This window comes from Gigantopelta aegis, chromosome 7 (assembly GCF_016097555.1).
Source record: "Gigantopelta aegis isolate Gae_Host chromosome 7, Gae_host_genome, whole genome shotgun sequence".
NCBI lineage: Eukaryota > Metazoa > Mollusca > Gastropoda > Neomphalida > Peltospiridae > Gigantopelta > Gigantopelta aegis.
Genome location: NC_054705.1, coordinates 41256530 through 41281989, shown reverse-complemented (window position 1 = coordinate 41281989; position 25460 = coordinate 41256530). Strand labels below are relative to the sequence as shown.

At 36.4% G+C, this 25460-nt stretch overlaps 1 protein-coding gene across 3 annotated transcripts; it reads right to left on the bottom strand.

Moving 5' to 3' along the window:
- Positions 1-1005: 1005 nt before the first annotated feature.
- On the bottom strand, positions 1006-20773 carry LOC121377794 (ras-related protein Rab-32-like). 3 transcript variants are annotated; one of them, XM_041505889.1, is made up of 6 exons: positions 20683-20773; positions 11716-11841; positions 7302-7380; positions 4288-4469; positions 3488-3631; positions 1006-2041 (listed from the first exon to the last, which is right to left on the bottom strand). In XM_041505889.1, the coding sequence occupies exons 1-6, from the start codon at positions 20683-20685 to the stop codon at positions 1925-1927; spliced, it is 651 nt and encodes a 216-aa protein (XP_041361823.1). In that variant the 5' UTR covers positions 20686-20773; the 3' UTR covers positions 1006-1924. The 3 variants fall into 3 exon arrangements, with proteins under 3 accessions (XP_041361823.1, XP_041361821.1, XP_041361822.1); XM_041505887.1 differs by lacking the exon at positions 11716-11841 and adding an exon at positions 13911-14075 and having other exon boundaries at positions 20683-20741; XM_041505888.1 differs by lacking the exon at positions 20683-20773 and having other exon boundaries at positions 11716-13699.
- Positions 20774-25460: the final 4687 nt, after the last annotated feature.

Sequence of the window (25460 nt, the reverse complement as noted above, 5' to 3'; positions counted from 1 at the left end):
GAGGGGGGGGGGGGGGGGGGGGGCAGGCCGATTTTTGCCTGAATTAAACGAAAGTGTCCGAATCTGGATTATAACATTTATTCATATTAGCATTACTACCAAACAGCTATATGTGGTTTCAAACGAATCACTACACATTTTTACATGAATTTCAACTAATGTTTGTAGATTGATGGAAATACATGGTGGTGACAACGTGCTCAGGCCAGCTTACTTTTCCCAAATGTTTCTATTGTTTTTGCCCAAATTTGAGGATTTTCTGCAGGACTGAGGTAGTGTAGTGTCATCATTAATGAGCTTGACACACAAATTATTGGGAACCCACTCCTTTTTTTTGTGAAATTTCCCATGAACTAAATACTGCACACTTTCTGCTTTTGAAATCCCTGTATCTACTCATGTATACATGCAGTGACGATCACTGTATATAAATGCATTACTTACATTTGGCATTATAATCATTCATGATAGTATTGTAGTGTCTACACCACTGTCTATGTTATATACATGTATATATATACACACACAGTAGAATCTCATTGGGTCGAACTTGGAAGGGTAGAATACACTCCAATGCTCGAACCAAAAACAAAGTCCTGAGTTTCCAATTACAGATGTTGGCCAAATCGTTAGGTCGAACTACCCATGGGTCGAACACTTTTTTAAGCACTGACGGGGTTCGAACCAACATGATTCGACTGTGTGTGTATGTATGTATGTATGTATATACATATATATACACACACACAGTTGAATCCTGTTCGTACCAGAAGCTTGCATAATAATTTTTGTATTTCTCATATACATGTATGCTATTGACGATACCGAAACACTCTGGTAATAACCTATACACACACACACACACACACACATATGTATCATATAATGTTTACAAAAACATGCTGTATTAAGCTTGAGATTATATGACAAAGAGATTATTACCCTTGTGTTTTGGTATCGTCAATATCATATATTAGGAATAAAAATAATGTATTATGCTCACCAGAGGCTCACATAATACATTTTTTATTCCTAATATATGATATTTACGATACCGAAAAACACTCTGGTAATAACCTCTATGTACGTACATCTATGTATGTGTACGTGTACATGTAATTAGTAATGACTCACAATGTCTTCAAAAATATCATTCAAATATTTAAAACTATACCAACAGCACAAGGACACACACATAGATGCCAATGTAGATACATTTTACTAACTACATGTAGTACGAATAATGATTACTTTTAAGAATTTTGTAAAAACGTATAAATTATTATTAAGTTCATAGCTGTTAACCACAAAATATTTACAAATCTTATATAACCAATGTTTGTTCATGCTATTTTTATTTAGGTAAGCGATTGTTTAGTCAACTGAATCATATTTGTGTAACCATGAATTAACCTAATCCTAACACTCACGAGCAGTTAAAACATTGACATGAATGAATTTTCAGGAATCGAGCTTAATCCACAAAATTATTACAATTATAGGAATTTATTATGTGGTGACTTATTTCACCATTTCTACTTTCTACTAGAATCGGTATTTACCCACAATGCACCTAAGCAAGACTGCTGAAATGTTCACATGATAAAATATCCAAGATGGTGACTAAAAAGGTGGCAACTTGAATTTTACCTAAGTTTAAGGTCAAACACTTAATCAGAGTCAAATTTACAAAGGCTATTTTTCTTAAACGCAGGTGTTTTAAGCATTGCAAATGTTTGTAGTTACACGTGTGTAAGACATAAACAGGTTTTGTAAATTCAGCCCATAACTTTTAAACTATAAGCACCTATATTTTCCTTTAAATTCTTCTCAGGGGTTTAATTAAATACAAAAGTTTTCCGGTTATAAACAAGGGTCGAGAGACCACAAACCACAAGGTAAAATTAGTTGCCGTATGGAAATATTAGCAGCATGCTGATTTCTTGTCTTCTTTCCCATGAGCACTGTTGCCATTGACAACGATTCTGTCTGGGTCACCTTCCTGCTCTCCTAATTTCAGAGCCTTGTCTTTTTCCAAAATCTACAAAGACATAAGAAAATATTTCTTAATTATTTCTTTTTCTATCATTGAAGAGCGCTTTTGTCATATATTTTTTTCAATAGGTTTTTTTTCTCATTCCAAACTAGGACTCGAAACGGCCTGTGGCCAGGTCGCCAAATGTGACTAATAATGTTGTTAGTCGCCCAAATAATATTATGTGGGCAATCTTTTTTAGAGCTATAACATATGAGCCACTATTAATATTTTTATTCCACATTAAAATCATGCTCGTGGTTCTCCTTCCATAATTTGCCAACATCCATTATTATTATTTTGGCCACCATATGTTTTGGTAAGTTTCGAGCTCTGCAACCAGTGTCATCACAACTGGTATATCAATGGTTGTGGTATGTGCTGTCCTGTCTGTGTCTGTGGAAACATGCATAGAAAACAACCACCCTTGTTTTCATATTTTTAGAAATGCACGTACCTCTGTCAAATAACGGATATGGAGATCAGGTTTTGTTTCACTCTGTTGAAACTTTATCCACGTGTTGCAGGTTTGTAGATTAACCAAACTTAGTGTCTATTTCAAAGGGGCGGAAACTAGGGTATGTGCCTTTAAGACTAACAGAATCTGTCACCGTTGTGAGGTATAGATAAGGCAATTCCAACCCAAGGCCCTCATAAACACATTTTGTCCCGAGGGTTGCAATTGCCTTATCTATATCTCACAATGATTATTGATTCTTTTTCTTGGCCATTTAATTTTAGTAACAAAACATTAATTTTGTAAACGATGGTTTGTTGATTGTAGAATGATTCGGTAAACATTATACCTACAAACTCATTTAATCATACACAAGGACAATATAGTCCACCTCATGCAACGACATAAAAATGTAACAAGTTACCAATAAATATAAACCTGAAAATATTAATTTGTTTATATAATTTTAAAACAATGATACAACGTGAAATGGCAAACAGAATTTTGTAAACCATGAGCTATGACGTCACCCATATGTAGAAATCGTCTAGCACTCGGGTCAGACAGATTTATCTAGCACCGTGCAAACACTGGATAACTTTGTCCATTGGGCAAGACTTGTATGAACGACATGGGAACAAACCAATCATTCTCTCAGTCTTCAGATGCCTGACCGGTCTCGGTGGTGTCGTGGTTAAACCATCGGACATAAGGCTGGTAGGTACTGGGTTCGCAGCCTGGTACTGGCTCCCAACCCAGAATGAGCTTTAATGACTCAACGGGTTGATGTAAGACCATTTCACCGTCTTCTCTCAACACTAACAACTAACCCACTGTCCTGGACAGATACAGCCCATACAGCTGAGGTATATGTGCCCAGGACAGTGTACTTGAACCGTAATTGGATATAAACACAAAAAGAAGTTGAAATGAAAATGAGATCCCTGGACTTGAAAACTAAAACTGTGTGACGTACTGATCTGCGTACTACTTACTTTTGTTACCAGAAACCTCGCAGCCTCGTCGATGTTGATATTTTCCTTCGCGGACGTCTCGAACCAGCCGATGAAACCTTTCTCTTTGCAGAAGTCGTCCATTTGTGTTGTGCTATTTACAAGACCTTCCTTCGCCTGGTCGCACTGAAAGACAGAGGCCACCCTGAGAAGACCCATCACTGCATGCTTTAACAATACCACATGTGAACGAAGGAATTGTTTATTTCTCCTCCAACCACCGTCTCTACTGACAGAATATGATGACGGATAGAGCAAAGTCATATCTGTATATTAGCAGGATATGAGTTGTGACATCACACATGTGACATCACATGCATAGCTACATGTATATTTCAAAATCACTCATTTGACCTCTTGGTCTGCAGGATAAAGATAATAACTAGTTAATGATGTCACATATCTGCTTTATCCTTTTCAGGCCGAATAAGAAATTCCACTCGGCAAAGTCTCGCGGAATTTCCAATTCTTACCTTCAAAGGATAAAGCCGATATCCGACGTCATTAACTAGTTATATCAAATATTTGACATCCAACAGCTGATTAATAAATCAATGTGCTCTAGTGGTGTCATTAAACAAAGCAAACATTAACTGAAGATTGTGCTAGAATTACACGTTTGACATCCAATAGCTGATTATTTATCAATGTGCTCTAGTGGTGTCATTAAACAAAAAACGTTCAACTGTAGACTGCCAGAATTATTCATTTTTGTTTTCCTATAGCTAATCAATGTGCTCTAGTGGTGTTGTTAAACAAAACGAACTTTAACTCGATCGTACCTTGTTTGCTAGCAGTACGCACGGAACCGGGGAGCCATCAGGAAGTTGAACCTTGCTGTCAAGGTCGTTCTTCCACTTCGTTACAAGTTCAAACGTTGACGCCCGAGTTACGTCGAATACGACAAATGCGCCCACAGCCTCCTTGTAATACACCCGTGTCATATTTCCAAACCTCTCCTGACCTGAACGAAGGAAAAAAAACAAAATAACTCTACTAATTAGTCTAAAAAAAAGAAAGGTGAATATTATTATTGTTTTCGTTAACTTATCTTAAATTGGAGAGGGACGTAGCCCTTTGGTAAAATGCTCGCTTGAAGCGCGGTCGGTCTGGGATCGATCCCCGTTAACACACTGGCATATTTTCACTATCAGAGCAGATTTTGAAAACTGAAATCAGACATTACTTTGGGGAGGCGGGACGTAGCCCAGTGGTGAAGTGCCCGCTCAATGCAGTGTCGGTCTGGGATCGATCCCCGTCGGTGGGCTCATTGGGCTATTTCTCATTTCAGCCAGTGCACCACGACTGGTACATCAAAGGCTGTGTTATGTACTACCCTGTCGGTGGGATGGTGCATATAAAAGAACCCTTGCTGCTAATCGAAAAGAGTAGCCCATGAAGTGGCGACAGAGGGTTTCCACTCTCAATATCTGTGTGATCCTTAACCTTGTCTGACGCCATATAACCGTAAATAAAATGTGTTGAGTGTGTCGTTAAATAAAAACATTTCCTTCCTTCCTTCCTTCCTTCATTAATTTATTTTAAATTATTCAGTTTGAGTCCTAACAGTGTTTACAGTGTCTGTTAAAATTATCAAGGTCTTGAGAACATTTGATGCCCATTTTGACAGTCTATTTACCAAATTAGGATTTATCATACAACAAAATAAGATACATGTGTATAAATGTATTGTAAGCATATAGGTTTTATGTAACTAATGTTTAATTTCAGGTTCTTAGAGGAGTATGTACCTTTAAGTATGGTATTTAGTATGTATTTCATTAATGTTTATTTTCAGGCTGTAACAACTACAGGTTGAACAACATATCACTATAATTAACATTTTATCACCTTTTTCTAGTATTGCCCTGTACCTGTGATGTGTTCGTGTATGCTGGTCAACCACGCGTGACCACATCAGTGCAGTCAGTGTGAGCTCTTTTGGTAGCCACAGCTACAATACAAACACCCAAGCTATCTTTAAATTTTGACCCTTGTCTCTTTCTCTCCCATTGGATAATTAACACTCGCCTGTATCTGCATGCTTTCTTTGGACTGACCAAACAGGACAGAATTATTTAGTATTTGGAGAAACAAGTTCAGATCAGAGAGAAATAGTAGAAGTTTAATTTAAAGGTTAGTATTAATTTTGTTATAGAAGATAAACTTAAATAATAATAGTAGATGCCTAATTTTCTATTCCTGGTAAAGATTAATGAATAATTTAACATATAATATTTAATAATAAATCTGCCTTTTAATTATTATGGATTACAGGGCGTGACATAATGAATGTCAGCCATCTTTGTTTTCTGCTGTCAAAACTATATATTTTATGATTTAAGTGAAGTTTCTGTTTTAGTTGTTAGCTTATCTGAGTTAATAATTTAGCTACGTTTAATCAACTGGTTTTATGACGAACTACACCACAACATTGGTTTTGGAATGAATTAGTTTAAATGTTTTATTTCTGAATGTATAATAGATATATATGGAAACCATATACTAAACAATTGATATTATGAATTTATTTGTATGCAGGTTTCCCCAGTTGTTATCGAATATATCAACACAATGCCTACGTGTAACTCATATGGTATGTTAAGCTACAGGTTAAGTCTAATATTTATATATTTGTAATTTTAAATATACTCTTGTAATTTATATCCTTTCTTTCATAAACTCATTAATGATAAAGATAAGTATATCTCTTTATTACGTCAAATAATAATTATAATTACAATTATTTAAATAACCCTATTTACTATAAATTATCTCCCCTTTGTTTTAATCAATGATTATAATTGGTGGTCACGAATTGATTATATATATATATATATGTATGTACATGTATGTTAACATGATTAATAATCGTGATGACAGTATTTAGGATAAAGAGGATGATGATTCATAATCATCAGAATGATAATTAATGCTTAATGCCGGTTTTCTATGATTTGCAATTTATTTCATTAATATATGCCTGAATGTTTGTTTTACCTCGACAGGGATATATTTGTATTGTTTTTACCATATTGTTAACGTTTGTGTTTTTAATCCTTGCAGGGTGTGTCTTGTGTCTTATGTTTACATGAATAAAAGATGATGCCCTAACCCGTAGCTGGTGTTGTGAACTTTGTTGAACCTAGCTTCACGCACAAAATACCGACTGCTACTGTATTACAATATAAATTTCCATGTGTTTTTTTTACGGTATACTGGTATTACTTTAATACCACAAAAAATATAATTAAAAGCACATCCACAGTGAAAAATATCTGCTCAGTTTGAAATTATATTTTCTAAATTATCTGATACTACGTACTTTACACCATACTGGTATTTTAATTCTGTTCTTAAAGGGACAGAGTTGACCAGGTTTTTAAACACTAAGGCATGTTTTTCACTATTAGAGCCGTTTATGATCACTGAAATCAAATACTTCAATATATTTTATTGTTCAGATTATCCATTTCCGTACAACCGATGTGTTTCGATCTGGTCATCCTGGTGTTTCTAATACCACAAACATTTTTCAAACGCACGTGCATCTGAGAAGTAACGGTTATGAAGTCGCTTTTATTCTATTTTTAATTGTATTTTAACATCACAGACTCTTGTTTCACTCTGTTGTATCCAAATTTGTTACAAGTTTGTAAATTAACTAAACTTAGTGTCCATTTTTACTGTTTGAAACTAGACTCTAGGTGAAAAAATACCAGTCCTTTAGTTAGTGTTTAAAAACTATATGACCTGTCACTACTATTTGGTTGTAGGGGAGTTACGAACTAATTACCTGCAATGTCCCATAGCTGAAGACGAATCAGTGTGTCTGCATCCCAGTTGAGAACTTTCAAGGCAAAATCCACGCCTATCTGGTGCCCAGTCAAGGGAGATAATCATACAAACATGTACATAAAAGAAAAGCGTACTTGTGTTTGCAACTACTGCTATTTGATGTCTAAAATATAGTTATTTCAACACATATGGGAGGGGAAGGGAAGGGAAGGGAGGGAAAGGGAAAGAGAGAGAGACAGACAGACAGTTACCCATCTCTCTCTGGTGAACGCTCTACAAGAGCACTATTCCTTCACCCACAGTCCACTGTATATATTATTTTTAACACAATTATTAGGAGGTAAAATCCAACCTGAGCTACTACAAACATTAGAACAAACAGACACGTGTACACTGGATAAACGGACACATACTATGTAATTTTAGTTGTTAAAAAGGTTACATTTGAATGGAAAACATGTTACAGTGGCTGAAATGTCAAGGTATGTCAAGGTTAATGTCAAGGTTAGTCTGCTTAAAGTTCTTGTTCTGATGACCCAAAGCAGTTGACAATAAACAAAGGAACAGCAGATGAAAAATACACTAAAGGTTAAAATGCAGAAAGTAAGCAGTTAGTCCACAGGAGTAAGCCCAGGTAAAATGCAGCTGTAGTCTGTACATTACCGCGTTTTTATTATACGTATTTAAATATAGATATAATGCAACAACAATACACATACACTGCACATACGTGTAGCGGTACATGCAATTCCAAGGTTTTAAAGCAGATAAACAGATGAAGAGCTCATTTATAGTATATATTATATGTATATACATGTGTATATATATATGCAGTGTTTCTGCCAGAAAGAAATTTTTGGGTATGGCGCTATGGAATTGAATGCAACCACAGTCATGGGTATGGGGTGCCTCTCTCAGAATGAAAATGGGTTACGTTTAGGGTTAGGGTTAAGAAAATCGTATAGTAATGATAAGAGTAATTAATTTTGTGAAAAATTTTAACAAAATAAAATTTGGGTATGGCGCCATACCCGTTTTACCCTCTGGCAGAAACCCTGATATGTATATATATATATATATAGAGGTTATTAGAGTGTTTTTCGGTATCGTCAATATCATATATTAGGAAACAAAACTTGTATTATGCAAGCGTCTGGTGAGCATAATACATTATTTGTATTCCTAATACCGTATACCGGTACGCAAAAATGTTAGCGAATAAAATATACCGAGTAAAATCGTGAACACGTTGACAACATCGCAAATTTAATTACGCGCGAACTTATTTCCGATTTGGTATAATTTTCATGGATACAAAAGACAAGCAGTCAGAGGTACCTGTTAAATTTATACCGAGTTTCGTATGCACTATGTCTTTACCGCCAAATTATCCACAAGGTCATGTGGTTCTGTAAACCTACATGGTCATGTGGATCTGATCGAAGTGACACACAGTTGGGTGTAAGTCTGTTGTTATGTAATCTCAGTTTGTTTGTTTTCTTTGTAACCGTGAATTGAAGTTTGTGGGTACCATCAATAATTAAGTTATTTCTTCTGATATTTGTGTTTTCAATTATCTGTATCGCACGTGCGTGTTCCATCAATAACATCTCTTATCAAACATACATACAACATTGACGTCTCGCTGACAGCATGGTAACATGTCCAAGTGTGTGTGTGAAATCGTCATTGAAAAGAGTTTGGCAAATGAAATATGGGTAATTTTGATTTTATTATCGGGGGACAGTCGCGAAAATGTAAAATGAAAGCCTGATCGCGAAAATATTTGCGTATACGGTATATGATATTGACCATACTGAAACACACGAGGGTAATAATCTTTTTATCATATATCTGTAATCTCAAGCTTAATACAACATGTTTTTGTAAACTGTACACACAACTTTAATTCCAGTCTGCCATTACTAAATATTCAAATGACATAAGAATATGTGGAGTGGTGTCTTTTTGAATGGAAATGAAGTCAAACTCGAATGATGTCATTTTGGATGTCCGTACATCAAAATAAACTAGTGCTTAACATTTTCTGTCTTCTGGACAGCTTTCAGTGTAAATTGTTATTTAAATGTTTTTATTCGATGACTATGAATGTATACCTGTATGTCAGTTATGGAGTGTCACCCTAGAATGTTTGCTTAAATGTCAATAAACCTAGTACCGTGACTTTGATTAATTTACATCTAATTTGCAAAGTTATCAAATTCTTAAAGTATGTTATCTGACAAAAATATCTCATTCTTTGATTGTACTGAAAATGTAAGACATTATATGATTAAATCATTTACGTGGTTTTGATATAGCATATATCACACAAAGAACAGTTTATTATCCTGTTCAATGGGCATATAGATAACATTTTGTTGGAAACTATTGGAACATTTTAGCAAAATTTGGAAATTGGCCTATAACATTTTGAAAATGCACTCTTTAAATAGTACATCATGCTACATGTAGCAGTGTTTGTGATTTGGATAATATTTAGGAAAATGTCAAGCAAAAGTAGTTTTTCATCTAAGCCATAATATGAAGGCTAAGAACCCCTACACCACCCCCACCACCCAAAAAAAAAAAAAAAAAAAAAAAAAAAAAAAACCCTCCCTCAACCAACAACCAAACATAAAACATACAAATTTGGACCATTAAAGGATTAAGAAATACATGTACATAATCTAGCCATTTTTGTACTGTTTTGTAATAATTATATGTAACCCATCATGCCATTATTACACTGCTACTATGACATAATTTTGGCTTTCTGTTTATATTTTTTATTTAATTTATACATTATTAGTACATGTAAATACATAATCAAATATAACATCTGTGACTGAAAATTTGAATTATAAACTTTTTGAAAACATTAAAGGGACATTCCTGAGTTTGCTGCATTGTAAGATGTTTCTGACTAATAAAATATTTCTACGATTAAACTTACATATTAAATATATTTTCTGGTTTAGAATATCAGTGTCTGTATATTCAATGTGTTTCTGGTCATCTTAATATTTGTAAGAAGGCCAAACTGGATCAAATATCAAAATATTTTAGGAAATAAAATGAAATTTAACCTAGTACAAATATTAGAACGATCAGAAACACGTTTAATATAAAGCCACTAATATTTTATGCAGAAAAATATGTTTGATATGTAATTACAATCAATAAAAAGTCTCCGTTAGTCGAAAACATCTTAAAAATTGCAGCAAACTCAGGAATGTTCCTTTAAGTAATAATCGATATACACATAGCTCTTGATGAAATACCATCTCCCGTAACATTTGTTTTTCACATTCCATGACCTCCAATCCCAGCTATAATGTTAATTCTTCATTTACCCCTTTTCGAATAAACATTTTGGCATATAGTAATTTGGCAAATTTTATTTGAAAATCTGTAGTCAAATTCAGGTAACATTTAGATAAACAGAATGTTTTTAAGATAGCTATACACGTACAAACAAAATAGTTTTCGAATTAGCTTTCATTGATGAATTGGATAAGACATATATTTGCCAAATTCAGTTTTAAATCGCATATGGTGAATGACAGCTTAAGGCCATATACAAAAAGTTTGCTTTGTTTAAGAGCACCAGAGCACCCTGATTTATTAATCATCGGCTATTGGATGTCACACATTTGGTAATTTTGATATATATAGTCTTAGAGAGGAAACCAACTACAATATTTTTCTCTTTTTTTTTTCAACTTATTTTCATGCTTATATCAAACTAAAAAAAATGTTTGTTTTATTTAACGACGCCACTAGAGCACATTGATTTTTTATCTTATCATCGGCTATTGGACGTCAAACATGGTCATTCTGACACTGTTTTTTTCAGAGGAAACCCGCTGTCGCCACATAGGCTACTCTTTTATGACAGGCAGCAAGGGATCTTTTATTTGCACTTCCCACAGGCAGGATAGCACAAACCATGGCCTTTGTTGAACCAGTTATGGATCACTGGTCGGTGCAAGTGGTTTACACCTACCCATTGAGCCTTGCGGAGCACTCACTCAGGGTTTGGAGTCGGTATCTGGATGAAAAATCTGTTGCCTCGACTGGGATCCGAACCCAGTACCTACCAGCCTGTAGACGGATGGCCTAACCACGACGCCACCGAGGCCGGTTTATATAGCCAACTAAGGTTCAAGCACACTATCCTGGGCACACACCTCAGCTATCTGGGCTGTCTGTGCAGGACAGTGGGTTAGTTGTTAGTGAGAAAGAAGATATATATATTAATCAAATCCATATTAGGTGGAGGCACCTGGCCTTCAGTTTCCTCTAGTTTACAAGCTGAAATCACTAAAACAAAAAAATTCTACAACTCATGGAATCAACATTAAAAGTACATGTATTTTTTATATACATTGTATATGGAATAAGGATACCGTAGCCCTATAGTGCTGTGAAAAGAACTGGTGAACATAACGCTTGATGATGCTTGTTTTTCCCGTTCCCAGCTCCCCGATCACTAGGATCTTGTAGAGGTGTTCCTTCTTATCACCACCAGCTGCCTGGAACAGACAAACAGCAATACACATACAGTCCACAACACAACAACAATATCAACTAGCCATAGGTGGTTGGTTTCCCAGTCTATCCCTTATTATCACCACCAACAGTCTGGAAGAGACAAACAGCAATATGCATACAGTCCACAACACAACAAAAATAACAACTAGCCATAGGTGGTTGGTTTCCCAGTCTATCCCTTCTTATATCAACACCAGCAGCCTGGAAGAGACAAACAGCAATATGCATACAGTCCACAACACAACAAAAACATCAACTAGCCATAGATGGTTGGTTTCCCAGTCTATCCCTTCTTATATAACCACTAGCTGCCTGGAAGAGACAAACAGCAATATGCATACAGTCCACAACACAACAAAAACATCAACTAGCCATAGGTGGTTGCTTTCAGCTTCTTTTTAACTTACCAGTACCTGCCTGAATGACATTTGTAAATCCAGTCTACAACACAACAAAAATATCAACTAGCCATAGGTGGTTGGTTTTTAGTTTCTTGTTACTAGTACCTACCTGAAAGACATTTGTAAATGCATACCGTTCACAAAGCAACAAAAATATCAAATAGCCATAGGTGGTTGCTTTCCAAGCCTATCCCTTATTATATAACCAACAGTTGTCTGGAAGAGACAAATAGCAATACACACACAGTCCACAACACGACAAAAATATCAACTAGCCATAGGTGGTTGGTTTTCAGCTTATCACCACCAGCTGCCTGGAACAGACTAACAGCAATATACATACAGTCTACAAAGCAACAAAAATATCAACTAGCCATAAGTGGTTGTTTTCAGCTTTTTACCAGTACCTGGCTAAAAGACATTTGAAAATTACATATAGTTCACAAAGCAACAAAAATATCAACTATTCACAGGTGGTTGTTTTTCTGCTTATTACTTCTTTCCATCACCAACTGCTGGTGACTAACATCTAGGGCTTGAACATAACGCTGGCACTTTTGCCAGTGGATAAAAATTATTGTTATCAGTTGATGGGGTAATAATTCATTGTTAATTTTTTTTTTATTTTCAGAAAAAAAGGTACAATATAATTTACAATACCAAGTGGCTGGGCATCAACAATAATTTGTTTAAGCATTTTTTTTTTAAAGAAAGAAGAAAAAATAGTTCATATTACACAGGTATATATGCAAGGGGTATTCCTGACTTTTCAGCCATTGTAACATTTTCCCATCTAACATTTAACAATTCTTTTAAGTGTTTTGTTTAATGACACCACTAGAGCACAATTATTTATGAGTTAATGAATGTCAAACATTTGATCAGTAAACCTACTAAATTTTTCTTTTAGCAAAAAAAAAAAGGGTATCTTTTATATGCAAATCAGCACATACCACAGCCTTAGATATGCCAGTCATGGGACACTGGTTCATATTATGAAAAGCCTAATAAACTGTTAATAGAAGTTTAATTTTCGGACTATACATAAATGCAGTATTTAATCTCTATTATTTATTTCCAAATTAAAAATTTAGTAGCTTGAATTAGATTATATTTCCCAAACAATCCCTGCAATTAAGAAAATGTCTACAGCAAAAAAACATGCCATCGAAAACAAGAAAGAGTATAGTCCAATGCTGCAGAGAATTAAAAACTCTACGGCACTGCCGGTTGCCATGGGCAATTGCAAGGGTTGATTTCCTAATATATATTTTCTATAATGTGCAAAGGTATTGGGGATAAACTTCATATTAAACCTCTTTATTTAAAGACAATCTTGTTTTCTTTTTTTGTTGTTGAACTCGAAATTTTAATATTTAATTGTGATAGTTATACGTTGCACAGTTTTTAACACTGTTTTTAAATTTTATATTGATCAATGTTGATAATCAATTCAAGCATTATTTTACCATAGTTTGACACCCAATAGACGATGCATTTTTGTGCTGAAGTGTCGTTAAACATTCATTCCTTCAATTTGTTTTTGGTTGTCGTTTCATTTGTTGTTTTGTTGGCGGGGGGGGGGGGGGGGGGGGGGGGGGGGGGGGGGGGGGGTGTTAAACATTTGTATATAAAGTACATAAGGATACAGTCGAATATGCGTCTTGGAAGAACTGATAAACGTATCTTCTAATTATGCAGGTCTTGCCAACACTGGTCTCTCCCAGCAGTAACACTTTCAGATTTATCTCCCTTTCATTGAGTGTGTCAAGGAGCATGAATTTGTCTGGCTCTAATTTGTCTCTAGAATTAAACTAAAATGACACACATGTATATATATGTATGTATATGCAGACACTGCTTCTCTCTAAAATTAAACTAAAATGACACACATGTATGTATATGCAGACACTGCTTCTCTCTAGAATTAAACTAAAATAACACACATGTATATGCAGACACTGCTTCTCTCTAGAAAATGACATAAAGTGAAAAGAAAAATGTGCCAGACGTGATGAAAATGGACATCACTTTTTTTTAGCACTGTAGAAAATTTGAAAATTCTGCTCTCCTGATAGAATGTTTGCTTATTGAAATACACTGTTTAATACAATATCCAGTCTATTTCTAAATGCTGTATAGCAATTTACTTTAAAAATATTCATTATAATGTAACATTTACTTTTTAAAATTTCAGTAGGAGCCAGGACGTGACGAGCCAGGACGTGACTTTTTATCCACTTCACTTATACAACTAACTAATGAAACACTGTTAATTTATGAAATCAATGATATTTTCTTGATTTAAGTGTTTTTAATCATCAAAATAAGTGCATAAAATCCTGATTGATTGAACTGTCGTTGTGCAAAAAAAGTTCTCATACAATATTCATATAATATACTTTTATAACCAGTAACCATACTGTCAACAGCATTGTTTATCCTGATGTTGCTAAGTGTGGTGATTTTCGTCTTACCTTTACATTACAATACATGCACAAACTAAAAAGATGAAGTATACATGTAGGTATAACTTTTTTGTTAGCTGCGACATCAACTTTTGCATTTAGCTCAACATTGATTGTACAAATGTAGATACATTTCTCATAAATTACATGTCCTGCATCAGTAAAGCTTAATTTATAGTTCTATCAATGAATATTCATCTCAGTGCACATCAAAATTTGTTTTTCAACTTTATTATTTAAATATTTTAATTTAAAAGTTAATTTTGTGTAATGTTTTAAAAACATTTTTAACATGCATTGAGATAGATATCTACAAATACACTATCAATGACACTGAATAAGTTTGTGGTAGGCCAGACATTTAATTCTGTAGAATTCTTGTTTGCAACTTACCATATATTTTATAATTATTATATTTTGCCTTTTGTTGGTATATTTATGATGATCTGATTTAATTGGAATTCAAAATATGAACCCCCAGTCAGTACAGAAATTATAGTTTTTGGACAGTATCTTCTTTCTATTCATCATTATCTGATAGGCCAAACTATCAACAATGTATATTAATATAAACTGTTGATGGGTGACAACAGCAAAATCTCAACGACATATTTGATTTGAATCCCCCCAACCCAAGTTTTATCTTCTACATATATCTTTATCAATTACATCCTTCACTGAAGAAATGTTGGTTTATATATTCCAATTCATGTTTGGATACCTGTATCTGCCAAGGAATAAACTTAAGATTTTAGCAGCACATTGTATTTGAACAATTCTTTAACACAATATTAATTGTATGTGTACACCAGTTTGGATTCACAAAATGGAACATTTGGTATCAATACAATATTCTTTAATTTGGTGGATTATCAATAATTCATTGTTTGGTCAAAACATAGAAGCATAGAATTAATTGATAATAGTATTTTTGTATCTACGTAAATCCATGTTAAATATTTGAACATGCTCCCCCGAACATCCAGTTTCTCCGTTTCCGATTCTTGATGAGAGGAAAAATATTGAAAATAAAAGTAATTTCTTTTAGGTACATGTGCATAATCTAGTCAGTTTTGCCAATTTCTCTATATAGAGAGATTTAATACATTTTTAATCTTTACTCAATTTAACATGCCATCTTGAATGTCACGTCCTGGCTCAATGTCACGTCCTGACTCAAAGTTTGAGGTGGTTATTTTAATCATTTAATACAACCAGTCATCATTATACCTTTTATTTATACTTGGAAATTGAGAAGGAGGAGGATTAAAAAGGATTTTTATTTCTGAAAAATAGTTTTTAAATAAAACTAACTTTTATATGTCAAATCAGCCAGGACGTGACATTATATATTTTGAAAAATAATTTAATATACTAATTATGATATGAAAGAAGGGAAAGTAGTATTTTCATATGTAGTATATTTTAGATATGATGTCCTGATACCTAATTTTTACATTTGACATAACAGTAATGAAATATTACCAAAAAAACAAATGTCAAGTCCTGGCTTACAAAAATTATTGTTTCAAATAAAACTGTCATTAAAACCCATAAAACATAAGTAAATTGACAATAAAAGTATATTTGTATGTGCTTAAGGGTGTTAACTTTGAGATATAATAAAAACTTAGTTTAACAGATCATTCTGAAATTTTCACACCCATGGACCAAATACCACGGAATGGCCCTTATATACATGAATTGTACAATTAACTCGGGTCACCTTCAGTCCTCCCCTTATTGATACTGATATGTTGGGAAAGGCTAGAGGAAACTATGTAAGACTTTGGCAATCATCGACAACCAATTAAATGGTCCCAAGCTACTGTGTCTAAAATACAAACTTTTTCCTAAATCTAGCCACAGAGCTTTAGTTTGGTTTACACAAAGCAACCTGACACTCCTTTGCAAAACAAATCTGCCTTGTACTTTCTTGTGGTGACGTAGAGCAAAGTGTGTGCCCACACCTTCCCCTATATATATCTGTATGAATAAGGGGAGGGCTGAAGGTGACTCGAGCTAGTGTACAATATACAGTTTTCACCATGAGCAAAGTGTGTGCCCACACCTTCCCCTATATATATCTGTATGAATAAGGGGAGGGCTGAAGGTGACTCGAGCTAGTGTACAATATACAGTTTTCACCATGAGCAAAGTGTGTGCCCACACCTTCCCCTATATATATCTGTATGAATAAGGGGAGGGCTGAAGGTGACTCGAGCTAGTGTACAATATACAGTTTTCACCATGAGCAAAGTGTGTGCCCACACCTTCCCCTATATATATCTGTATGAATAAGGGGAGGGCTGAAGGTGACTCGAGCTAGTGTACAATATACAGTTTTCACCATGAGCAAAGTGTGTGCCCACACCTTCCCCTATATATATCTGTATGAATAAGGGGAGGGCTGAAGGTGACTCAAGCTAGTGTACAATATACAGTTTTCACCATGAGCAAAGTGTGTGCCCACACCTTCCCCTATATATATCTGTATGAATAAGGGGAGGGCTGAAGGTGACTCGAGCTAGTGTACAATATACAGTTTTCACCATGAGCAAAGTGTGTGCCCACACCTTCCCCTATATATATCTGTATGAATAAGGGGAGGGCTGAAGGTGACTCGAGCTAGTGTACAATATACAGTTTTCACCATGAGCAAAGTGTGTGCCCACACCTTCCCCTATATATATCTGTATGAATAAGGGGAGGGCTGAAGGTGACTCAAGCTAGTGTACAATATACAGTTTTCACCATGAGCAAAGTGTGTGCCCACACCTTCCCCTTATATATCTGTATGAATAAGGGGAGGGCTGAAGGTGACTCGAGCTAGTGTACAATATACAGTTTTCACCATGAGCAAAGTGTGTGCCCACACCTTCCCCTATATATATCTGTATGAATAAGGGGAGGGCTGAAGGTGACTCGAGCTAGTGTACAATATACAGTTTTCACCATGAGCAAAGTGTGTGCCCACACCTTCCCCTATATATATCTGTATGAATAAGGGGAGGGCTGAAGGTGACTCGAGCTAGTGTACAATATACAGTTTTCACCATGAGCAAAGTGTGTGCCCACACCTTCCCCTATATATATATCTGTATGAATAAGGGGAGGGCTGAAGGTGACTCGAGCTAGTGTACAATATACAGTTTTCACCATGAGCAAAGTGTGTGCCCACACCTTCCCCTATATATATCTGTATGAATAAGGGGAGGGCTGAAGGTGACTCGAGCTAGTGTACAATATACAGTTTTCACCATGAGCAAAGTGTGTGCCCACACCTTCCCCTATATATATCTGTATGAATAAGGGGAGGGCTGAAGGTGACTCGAGCTAGTGTACAATATACAGTTTTCACCATGAGCAAAGTGTGTGCCCACACCTTCCCCTATATATATCTGTATGAATAAGGGGAGGGCTGAAGGTGACTCGAGCTAGTGTACAATATACAGTTTTCACCATGAGCAAAGTGTGTGCCCACACCTTCCCCTATATATATCTGTATGAATAAGGGGAGGGCTGAAGGTGACTCGAGCTAGTGTACAATATACAGTTTTCACCATGAGCAAAGTGTGTGCCCACACCTTCCCCTATATATATCTGTATGAATAGGGGGAGGGCTGAAGGTGACTCGAGCAAAAATGCGGAGGGACATAGCCCAGTGGTAAAACTTTGCTTGATGCACGGTCGATCTAAGATCGATCCCCATCGGTGGGCACTTTGGGCTATTTCTCACTCCAGCCAGTGCACCACGACTATTATACCAAAGGCCGTGGTATGTACTATCCTGTCTGTGGGATGGTGCATATAAAAGAACCCTTGCTGTTAATTAATCGAAAAGAGTAGCCCATGAAGTGGCAACAGCAGGTTTCCTCTCTCAATATCTGTGTGGCCCTTAACCATGAATCCATGACGTTTCGCCCCATGCCACTTCGCCCCCAGTTTGACCTGTTCGCCCCATGACGATTCGCCCCCAACTGTTTGCCTGTTCGCCCCCAAATATTTGTCAGTTCACCCCCAATTAATTGTTACTTTTAAACAATTAGTGTACTGTTTCTTTAGAGGATGTTAAAGTGCGTTCGTGTGTGTGTTTCTTTTCTTAGAGGGGAGGGGTTGTTGTCCTTCCACAATTTGGACTGATCATGAATCATAAGAATTGTAATACGGGGTTATATTTTTTTCAGGTGTAATTAAACGTAGGGTGCTGAATAAGCGTAGACACCGAAAAATTTTCACAAATTCACAAACCACATCATCAACATTTATTAAAACACCCTATCCTGCCAGATATGATCTGTTTTAAGAAGAAAGAAATAAAACAATGGTTAATCAGCTACATAACCTTGATGCTGATTATGCATATTCGGCTAACACCTAAGATGGCTTTGAACAGCAATTCGATATGGCCTCTTCTGGTGAGCATTATTCTAACTGAGGGATTATTACGGGGGTTCATTTGGCCACTAATTAGTAACCATGAACATCAAAAAAGATGATCATCTTCAAAAAACACTATGACTGATTACAGTTAACAGGTTAACACGCGATAATGGCCATAAAAGCACGTACGCCCAGCCTAGCCTGGCCTATCATGGACGGAGGAGCCGGCCAAGGCCGGCTCTTGTGCCCATGACAGGCGTGCGCTACAACAGCTTGTTCTGAATGTGCACGTAAAACCCTATGACCTGACCTGCCTAGCCAGGCATTCGTATTCAACACAAAACAAACATGTATGGATATATCAGAACAGAACTTTATTACACTCACGCCATTCCATGACCAATAAAAAAAATTCATGACTTTCCAGGCCAGGAACATGACCCGAAATGACTGGGGGCGAACTGATACCTTTGTAGGGGCGAACTGACATCCTATTTGGGGGCGAACTGACTGGGGGGCAAAACATCTGGTACCCCTTAACCATATAACCGTAAATAAAATGTGTTGAGTGCATCGTTAAATAAAACATTTCCTTCCTTCCTTGAACAAAAAGCAAGCTGAAGATCAGATCTCTCTCCTGAAGCAGTGCTAGGCAAGCAGTCATGAAGGTTTACATAAAATGTATTAAATATTTTTATTGCAAGGTGATCAATTTGGCAGGAACTTGTTTGCTGGGGGTGGGGGATGAGGGAGTGTTTAGACTGTGGTGACAGACACGTTTGGTATCGGAATGAGAATATATATTTTTAGGGGAATGGGGTCGGTGACCAGCCTCAAAATGTATGGTTAATTATACCCTGCACGCTTCCGGGATAAAAATTGTTTTTTAAAAAGGAAAACTTGCTTGAGCCAGGGGAGGGGGGGGGGGGGGGGGGGGGGGGGAAATGACCTTCCCATCCTACCCAGTAGAAAAATATTGAACCTATTTCGCAGAGACAAATTTCAACATAGCACCAACCTTTAGGCCTCTCGTGATGACCTGTTCTGAGCCCCACCACCACACACACTCTCTATCCACCCAGCTATTTTCATAGAATCATAGGCCTGCATTGACTAGTTGGCCATCAAATTCACTTTGAGTGAATGCTAGTTCATCAAGATAAACTCGAATGTAAGTGCACATTGCACTTACATTCAAGTTTATCTTGATGAACTAACGTAATGCGTGATTACTCAATAAGTTTGTTCCGCCACTTATGCTTATTAAATACACACACTAAATATTTCTGTTTTAAATTTTAAGGGTCCATAATCTGTAAAACCTTTCCCCTCTGCATTTTAAGAGGTTTGTTTATGTTTATACCCCCCCCCCCCCCCCCACACACACACACACGTTTTTCGTTCCGCATTGGACCGATTTGTTCAATCATCAATGGTTAGCTGTCGTTTGGAAATTTCTGCAATCACACTTCACCATTACAGAAATAAAGTAGTTCAGATCTGAAATTAAGTTGACAGAACTGAAAAAGAAACCCACATCGTCTAACAATCTAACTTTACCCTTTCTTACCATCACGTCCTCATTGAATCACATGACAAGGCAAAAATAGAATTCTTCCTCAATCAATATTCAGCGTAGACCGTAACTGCGTCCTTTTTCAAGAAACAGTCTATCGCTCGCGTAAACAATACCATAAAGTAGTCTTGTAATCCAAAAAGTTGTTTTTGTTTTTGTTGTGTTTTTTTTACCAAAGAGAGTCGAATTTAAAATAAACTAACGAATTTAAACATCGAAATAAACCCCCAGATGTGTTAAAATAATATATTACAGATTATGTAACTCGAAGTCGCAAAACATTCATAGAATTCAAGGCTATGTATTCAGTCGTCGTGTATAGACCTGTAGCCTCGGCAACTGATGATTCGCTATATACACGGCAAAATAAATACGATCGCCGTGTATAAAGTTAGCCTTAACAACAGAGGCCTTATTATATATACGATTAAAAGTTGTATATTACCGGTGAATGGATATTTGTTTGATACTGGTAGTAGACCTATTGGTACCCGCACAATATACACCTGTTGCCTAAAGAACTAGCATATAAATATGAAGCAACTCACAGTGCAGACTAGTAGAATCTTGTTTTAGTGAATCAAACATTAATTTTCAAAATACTTAATGATTGTAGTGGAACATGCATCACATAAAACCTGGTAGATCCTGCCAGTATATAAAGTTTGTTTTGTTTAACGACACCACTGGAGCACATTGATTAATTAATCATCGGCTATTGGATGTCAAACATTTGGTAATTCTGACTCGTAGTCATCAGAGGAAGCCCACTACATGTTTTCTAATGCAGCAAGGGATCTTTTGACCACTTATGGTGCACTGGCTGGAACGAGAAAAAAAAAAACGCAATCAGTTGAATGGATCCACTGAGGTGGTTCGAACCTGCGACGCAAGCACATCGGGCGAGCACTCAACCAAATGAGCTAAATTCCGCTCATCCTGCCAGTATATTATATTATTTACTTTCGTTGTTTAATTTGTTGCCGATTTGTCCGGTTTGGGTTGGGGTGGGGATGTTTTAACTTCTTTTGTGTTTTGTTGCTGTTGTTTGGGTTGGGTCGGGATATATTTCCTGGGTGCTTGATAGTAAGTATTAATATATGAGATTGGATTATCTAAAAGTGGTCGAGGCCTTCAACAATTACGAATAACACCTCTATGGGAAAGGGGCGGGACGTAGCCCAGTAATAAAGCGCTCGCTTGAGGCGCAGTCGGTTTAGGATCGATCCCTGTCAGTGGCCCCATTGGGCTATTTCTCGTTCCAGCCAGTGCTCCACAACTGGGTGTAACAAAGGCCGCGGTATATATTATCCTGTCTGTGGGATGGTGCATATAAAATATCCCTTGCTGCTAATCGAAAAGAGTAGCCCATGAAGTGGCGACTGTGGGTTTCCTCTTTCAATATCTGCGTGTTCCACAACCATATGTCTGACGACATATAACCGTAAACAAAATGTGTTGAGTGCGTCGTTAAATAAGAAGAGGTTTCTGGGATGTGTTACAGAACGTTAATTAGGATAAAGGATCTGTGAGGAGATATATACAGCTAGAGATTAAAGCCATGTGTCATTTTTATTCATAAATTGATTAGCGGCAGTCAAGCCAGATTTTTCATGATAGATTTAAAAAAAAAAAAAAAATTGAAATCAGTTATTTTTACATTGGCGTACGGGCTCCAATTTTTGCTCGAATTAAACAAGTGCCCGAATCTGGAATTTTTGCTCGAATTAAACAAGTGCCCGAATCTGGATTATGTACAACGTTAATTTATTAATATTAGCATTACTGCCAAACAGCAATATAGAGTTGTAAACAAATTGTCACGCATTTTTAAATGGATAACAATTTTCATTTCAATTTATTTTCGTGTTTAGGCCTATATCTAATTAAGGTTGAAGCACGTTGTCCTGGGCACACACCTCAGCTATCTGGGCTGTCTGTCCAGGACTTTGGTTTAGTTGTTAGTGGTTAGTGAGATAGAAGAGGGTGTAGTGGTCTTACACATAGTTATTCAGTCGTTAAAATTTTCTCTGGGTGGGGCCGGTACCGGGCTGCGAATTAACCCAGTACCTTCCAGCCTTACCGGCCTCGGTGGCGTCGTGGTAGGTCATCGGTCTACAGGCTGGTAGGTACTGGGTTCGGATCCAGATACCGACTACAAACCCTGAGTGAGTGCTTCGCAAGGCTCAATGGGTAGGTGTAAACCACTTGCACCGACCAGTGGTCCATAACTGGTTCAACAAAGGCCATGGTTTGTACTATCCTGCCTGTGGGAAGCGCAAATAAAAGATCCCTTGCTGCTAATCGGAAGAGTAGCCCATATAGTGGCGACAGCGGGTTTCCTCTCAAAACTTGTGTGGTCCTTAACCATATGTCTGACACCATATAACCGTAAATAAAATGTGTTGAGTGCGTCGTTAAATAAAACATTTCTTTCTTTCTTTCCTTCCAGCCTTATATCCGATGGCTTAACCACGACACCACCGAGGCAGGATTACAACTAATATTGTGAAAGTGCGAAATAAATGCTGACAAGAGGGGGTCTAAGTGTTAACGTTACGAGAAAGCGGACCTCCAAAATTTTGCATAATGTAATAGTTCAATGACCACTTTATGTGGAAATGAGGACATATCGTTTAACTGCATGTATAAACATAAGGAACTTATACCTCCCCACCCTTGGAAATTAACTGCGTCTACAAACAAAATCATTAAATTCACGTAGAAATGTATTAATATAACACATAAATAGCTATGCAGAAATGACCAAGGTACGAAATTACTAGAGTACGAAATTACTTTTTGCAATGGTACGAAATGATCAGGGTACGAAATGACCTTCTGCAATGGTACGAAATGACCAGGGTACGAAATGACCATGGTACGAAATGACCATGATACGAAGTGACTAGCAACCGCAGATATGACGGGATGACTCGACTATGGCCAACTACTGGCATGAATTAAATCTGTTTTAATAGCTACATGTACTATATATAACTAACAAGTTACTGCACATAGTTACTGCCTATATGATCCAAGTAATAGTCTGCAGTTCTCCAATATTGTTTATAAAACAATCCCTCATGGCACACACAATCAAACGCTTTCTCACTATTAAGAAAATAACGAAAAATAAGTGATTCTCTTTTATTAATAGTCAGGTGCGTAGCTAGACCAAATTTGAGTTAAGCACGAAAGACATGGCGAGTCTAGGGTAGAGGAAGGAACAGGGGACACGCCTTATTTATTGTTGTATCGAGGATATTTTCCAGTGGTTCGCTTCTTGTGTGACAAATTTAATTATTCTTTGCTGTGAGTGCGAATAATTCAAGATCGTACAATGTAGTCTCTCCCATCCCTACCAGTAATTAAACATTGCAGAAAATTACTTAAAATACGATATTTTTGTTTTGCTGATTTTTATTGCCACGCACATGCCAAACCAAACTGATAAAGGCGAGAAAATATTACGTTAATATCAGTCCAGCTTTCTTACCTATAAAATTACACTTCTACAAATATTCTACATAATATAATCGTACTTCCATTTGATCTATAAGGGTTACTTTTACATTTACCATAACTTTTGTGTACGGGAAGAATTTGTCTGATATTTGTATAAACGTTGAGAATATAATCGTATACAATTTCGATATTAAATATCAAAATAACGTTATTTTACGTAATAGACGTTCCAAGTGTTTCTAATCATACCAAATTTGCTACATCCTTGATTATGGCGACTTTGCAATGTTTAGATCCTTAAACTTAAATAAACTAATACATGTGCGATTTGGCGGGCGGGATTTTGATCACTGGTATGCATACTTTTGCCCCTCCCCACCTCTCTCTCTCTCTCTCTCTCTCTCTCTCTCTCTCTCTCTCTCCATCTATTACTCTCTCCGTCTCTTTCTGTCGCTCTCCCTCTCTCTCTCTCTCCGTCCCTCTTTCTGTCCATCTCTTTCTTACTCACTCCATCTCTATCTCCGTCTCTCCCTTACTCTCTCTTCCTCTCTCCATCTCTTTCTTACTCTCTTCATCCCTCTCTTGCTCTTTCTCTCCCCATCTCTCTCTCTGTGTCTCTCCATCTCTCTCCCCCCCCCCTCTCTCTCCATCTTCATCTCTTTCTTACTCTCTCCATCCCTATCTTGCTCTTTCTTTTTTACTCTCTTTCTCTCCCCATCTCTATTTATCAATAAATAACCAGTCGTAATTTGCATACTGGACGGAGAAGCCGCCGAAAGTCGACAGGCATGTGCTACAACAGCTTGTTCTGAATACGCATACATACATACATACATACATACATACATATATTATATGCTAGTATTGTTTTTATATACAAATTTGTTGATATAGACCTTTTGTTTTCTTTTTTTTAAAGAGAAAAAAGCCACCTAATCTATTCATTTTTCCCCCGCACATTCCCGAACACATATATTTTGTTTAGGCCTAAAACAAGCAAACAACAACAAAACAAAAACTTTTTAAAAGTCTTGACAATAAATAAAATGAAATCAAAGAGCATTGCATTGCCATTAGCAGTAACAAAATTCATTCCGATCATCCTTAACCCCATGCAGTAATGCACCATCGATGTCGTCAATTGGGTTTACTACATTCATGCATCAACTGTTAATTCGCATACTGTTTGAATTGGTGTATTTAACCTTTTACAAAAAATATATACATTCAGCTGCTGTTAATTAATTAGTTTGTGTATTGCCTATACGTGATATGCATTCCCCTTATTAAAGTAAAACATCAAA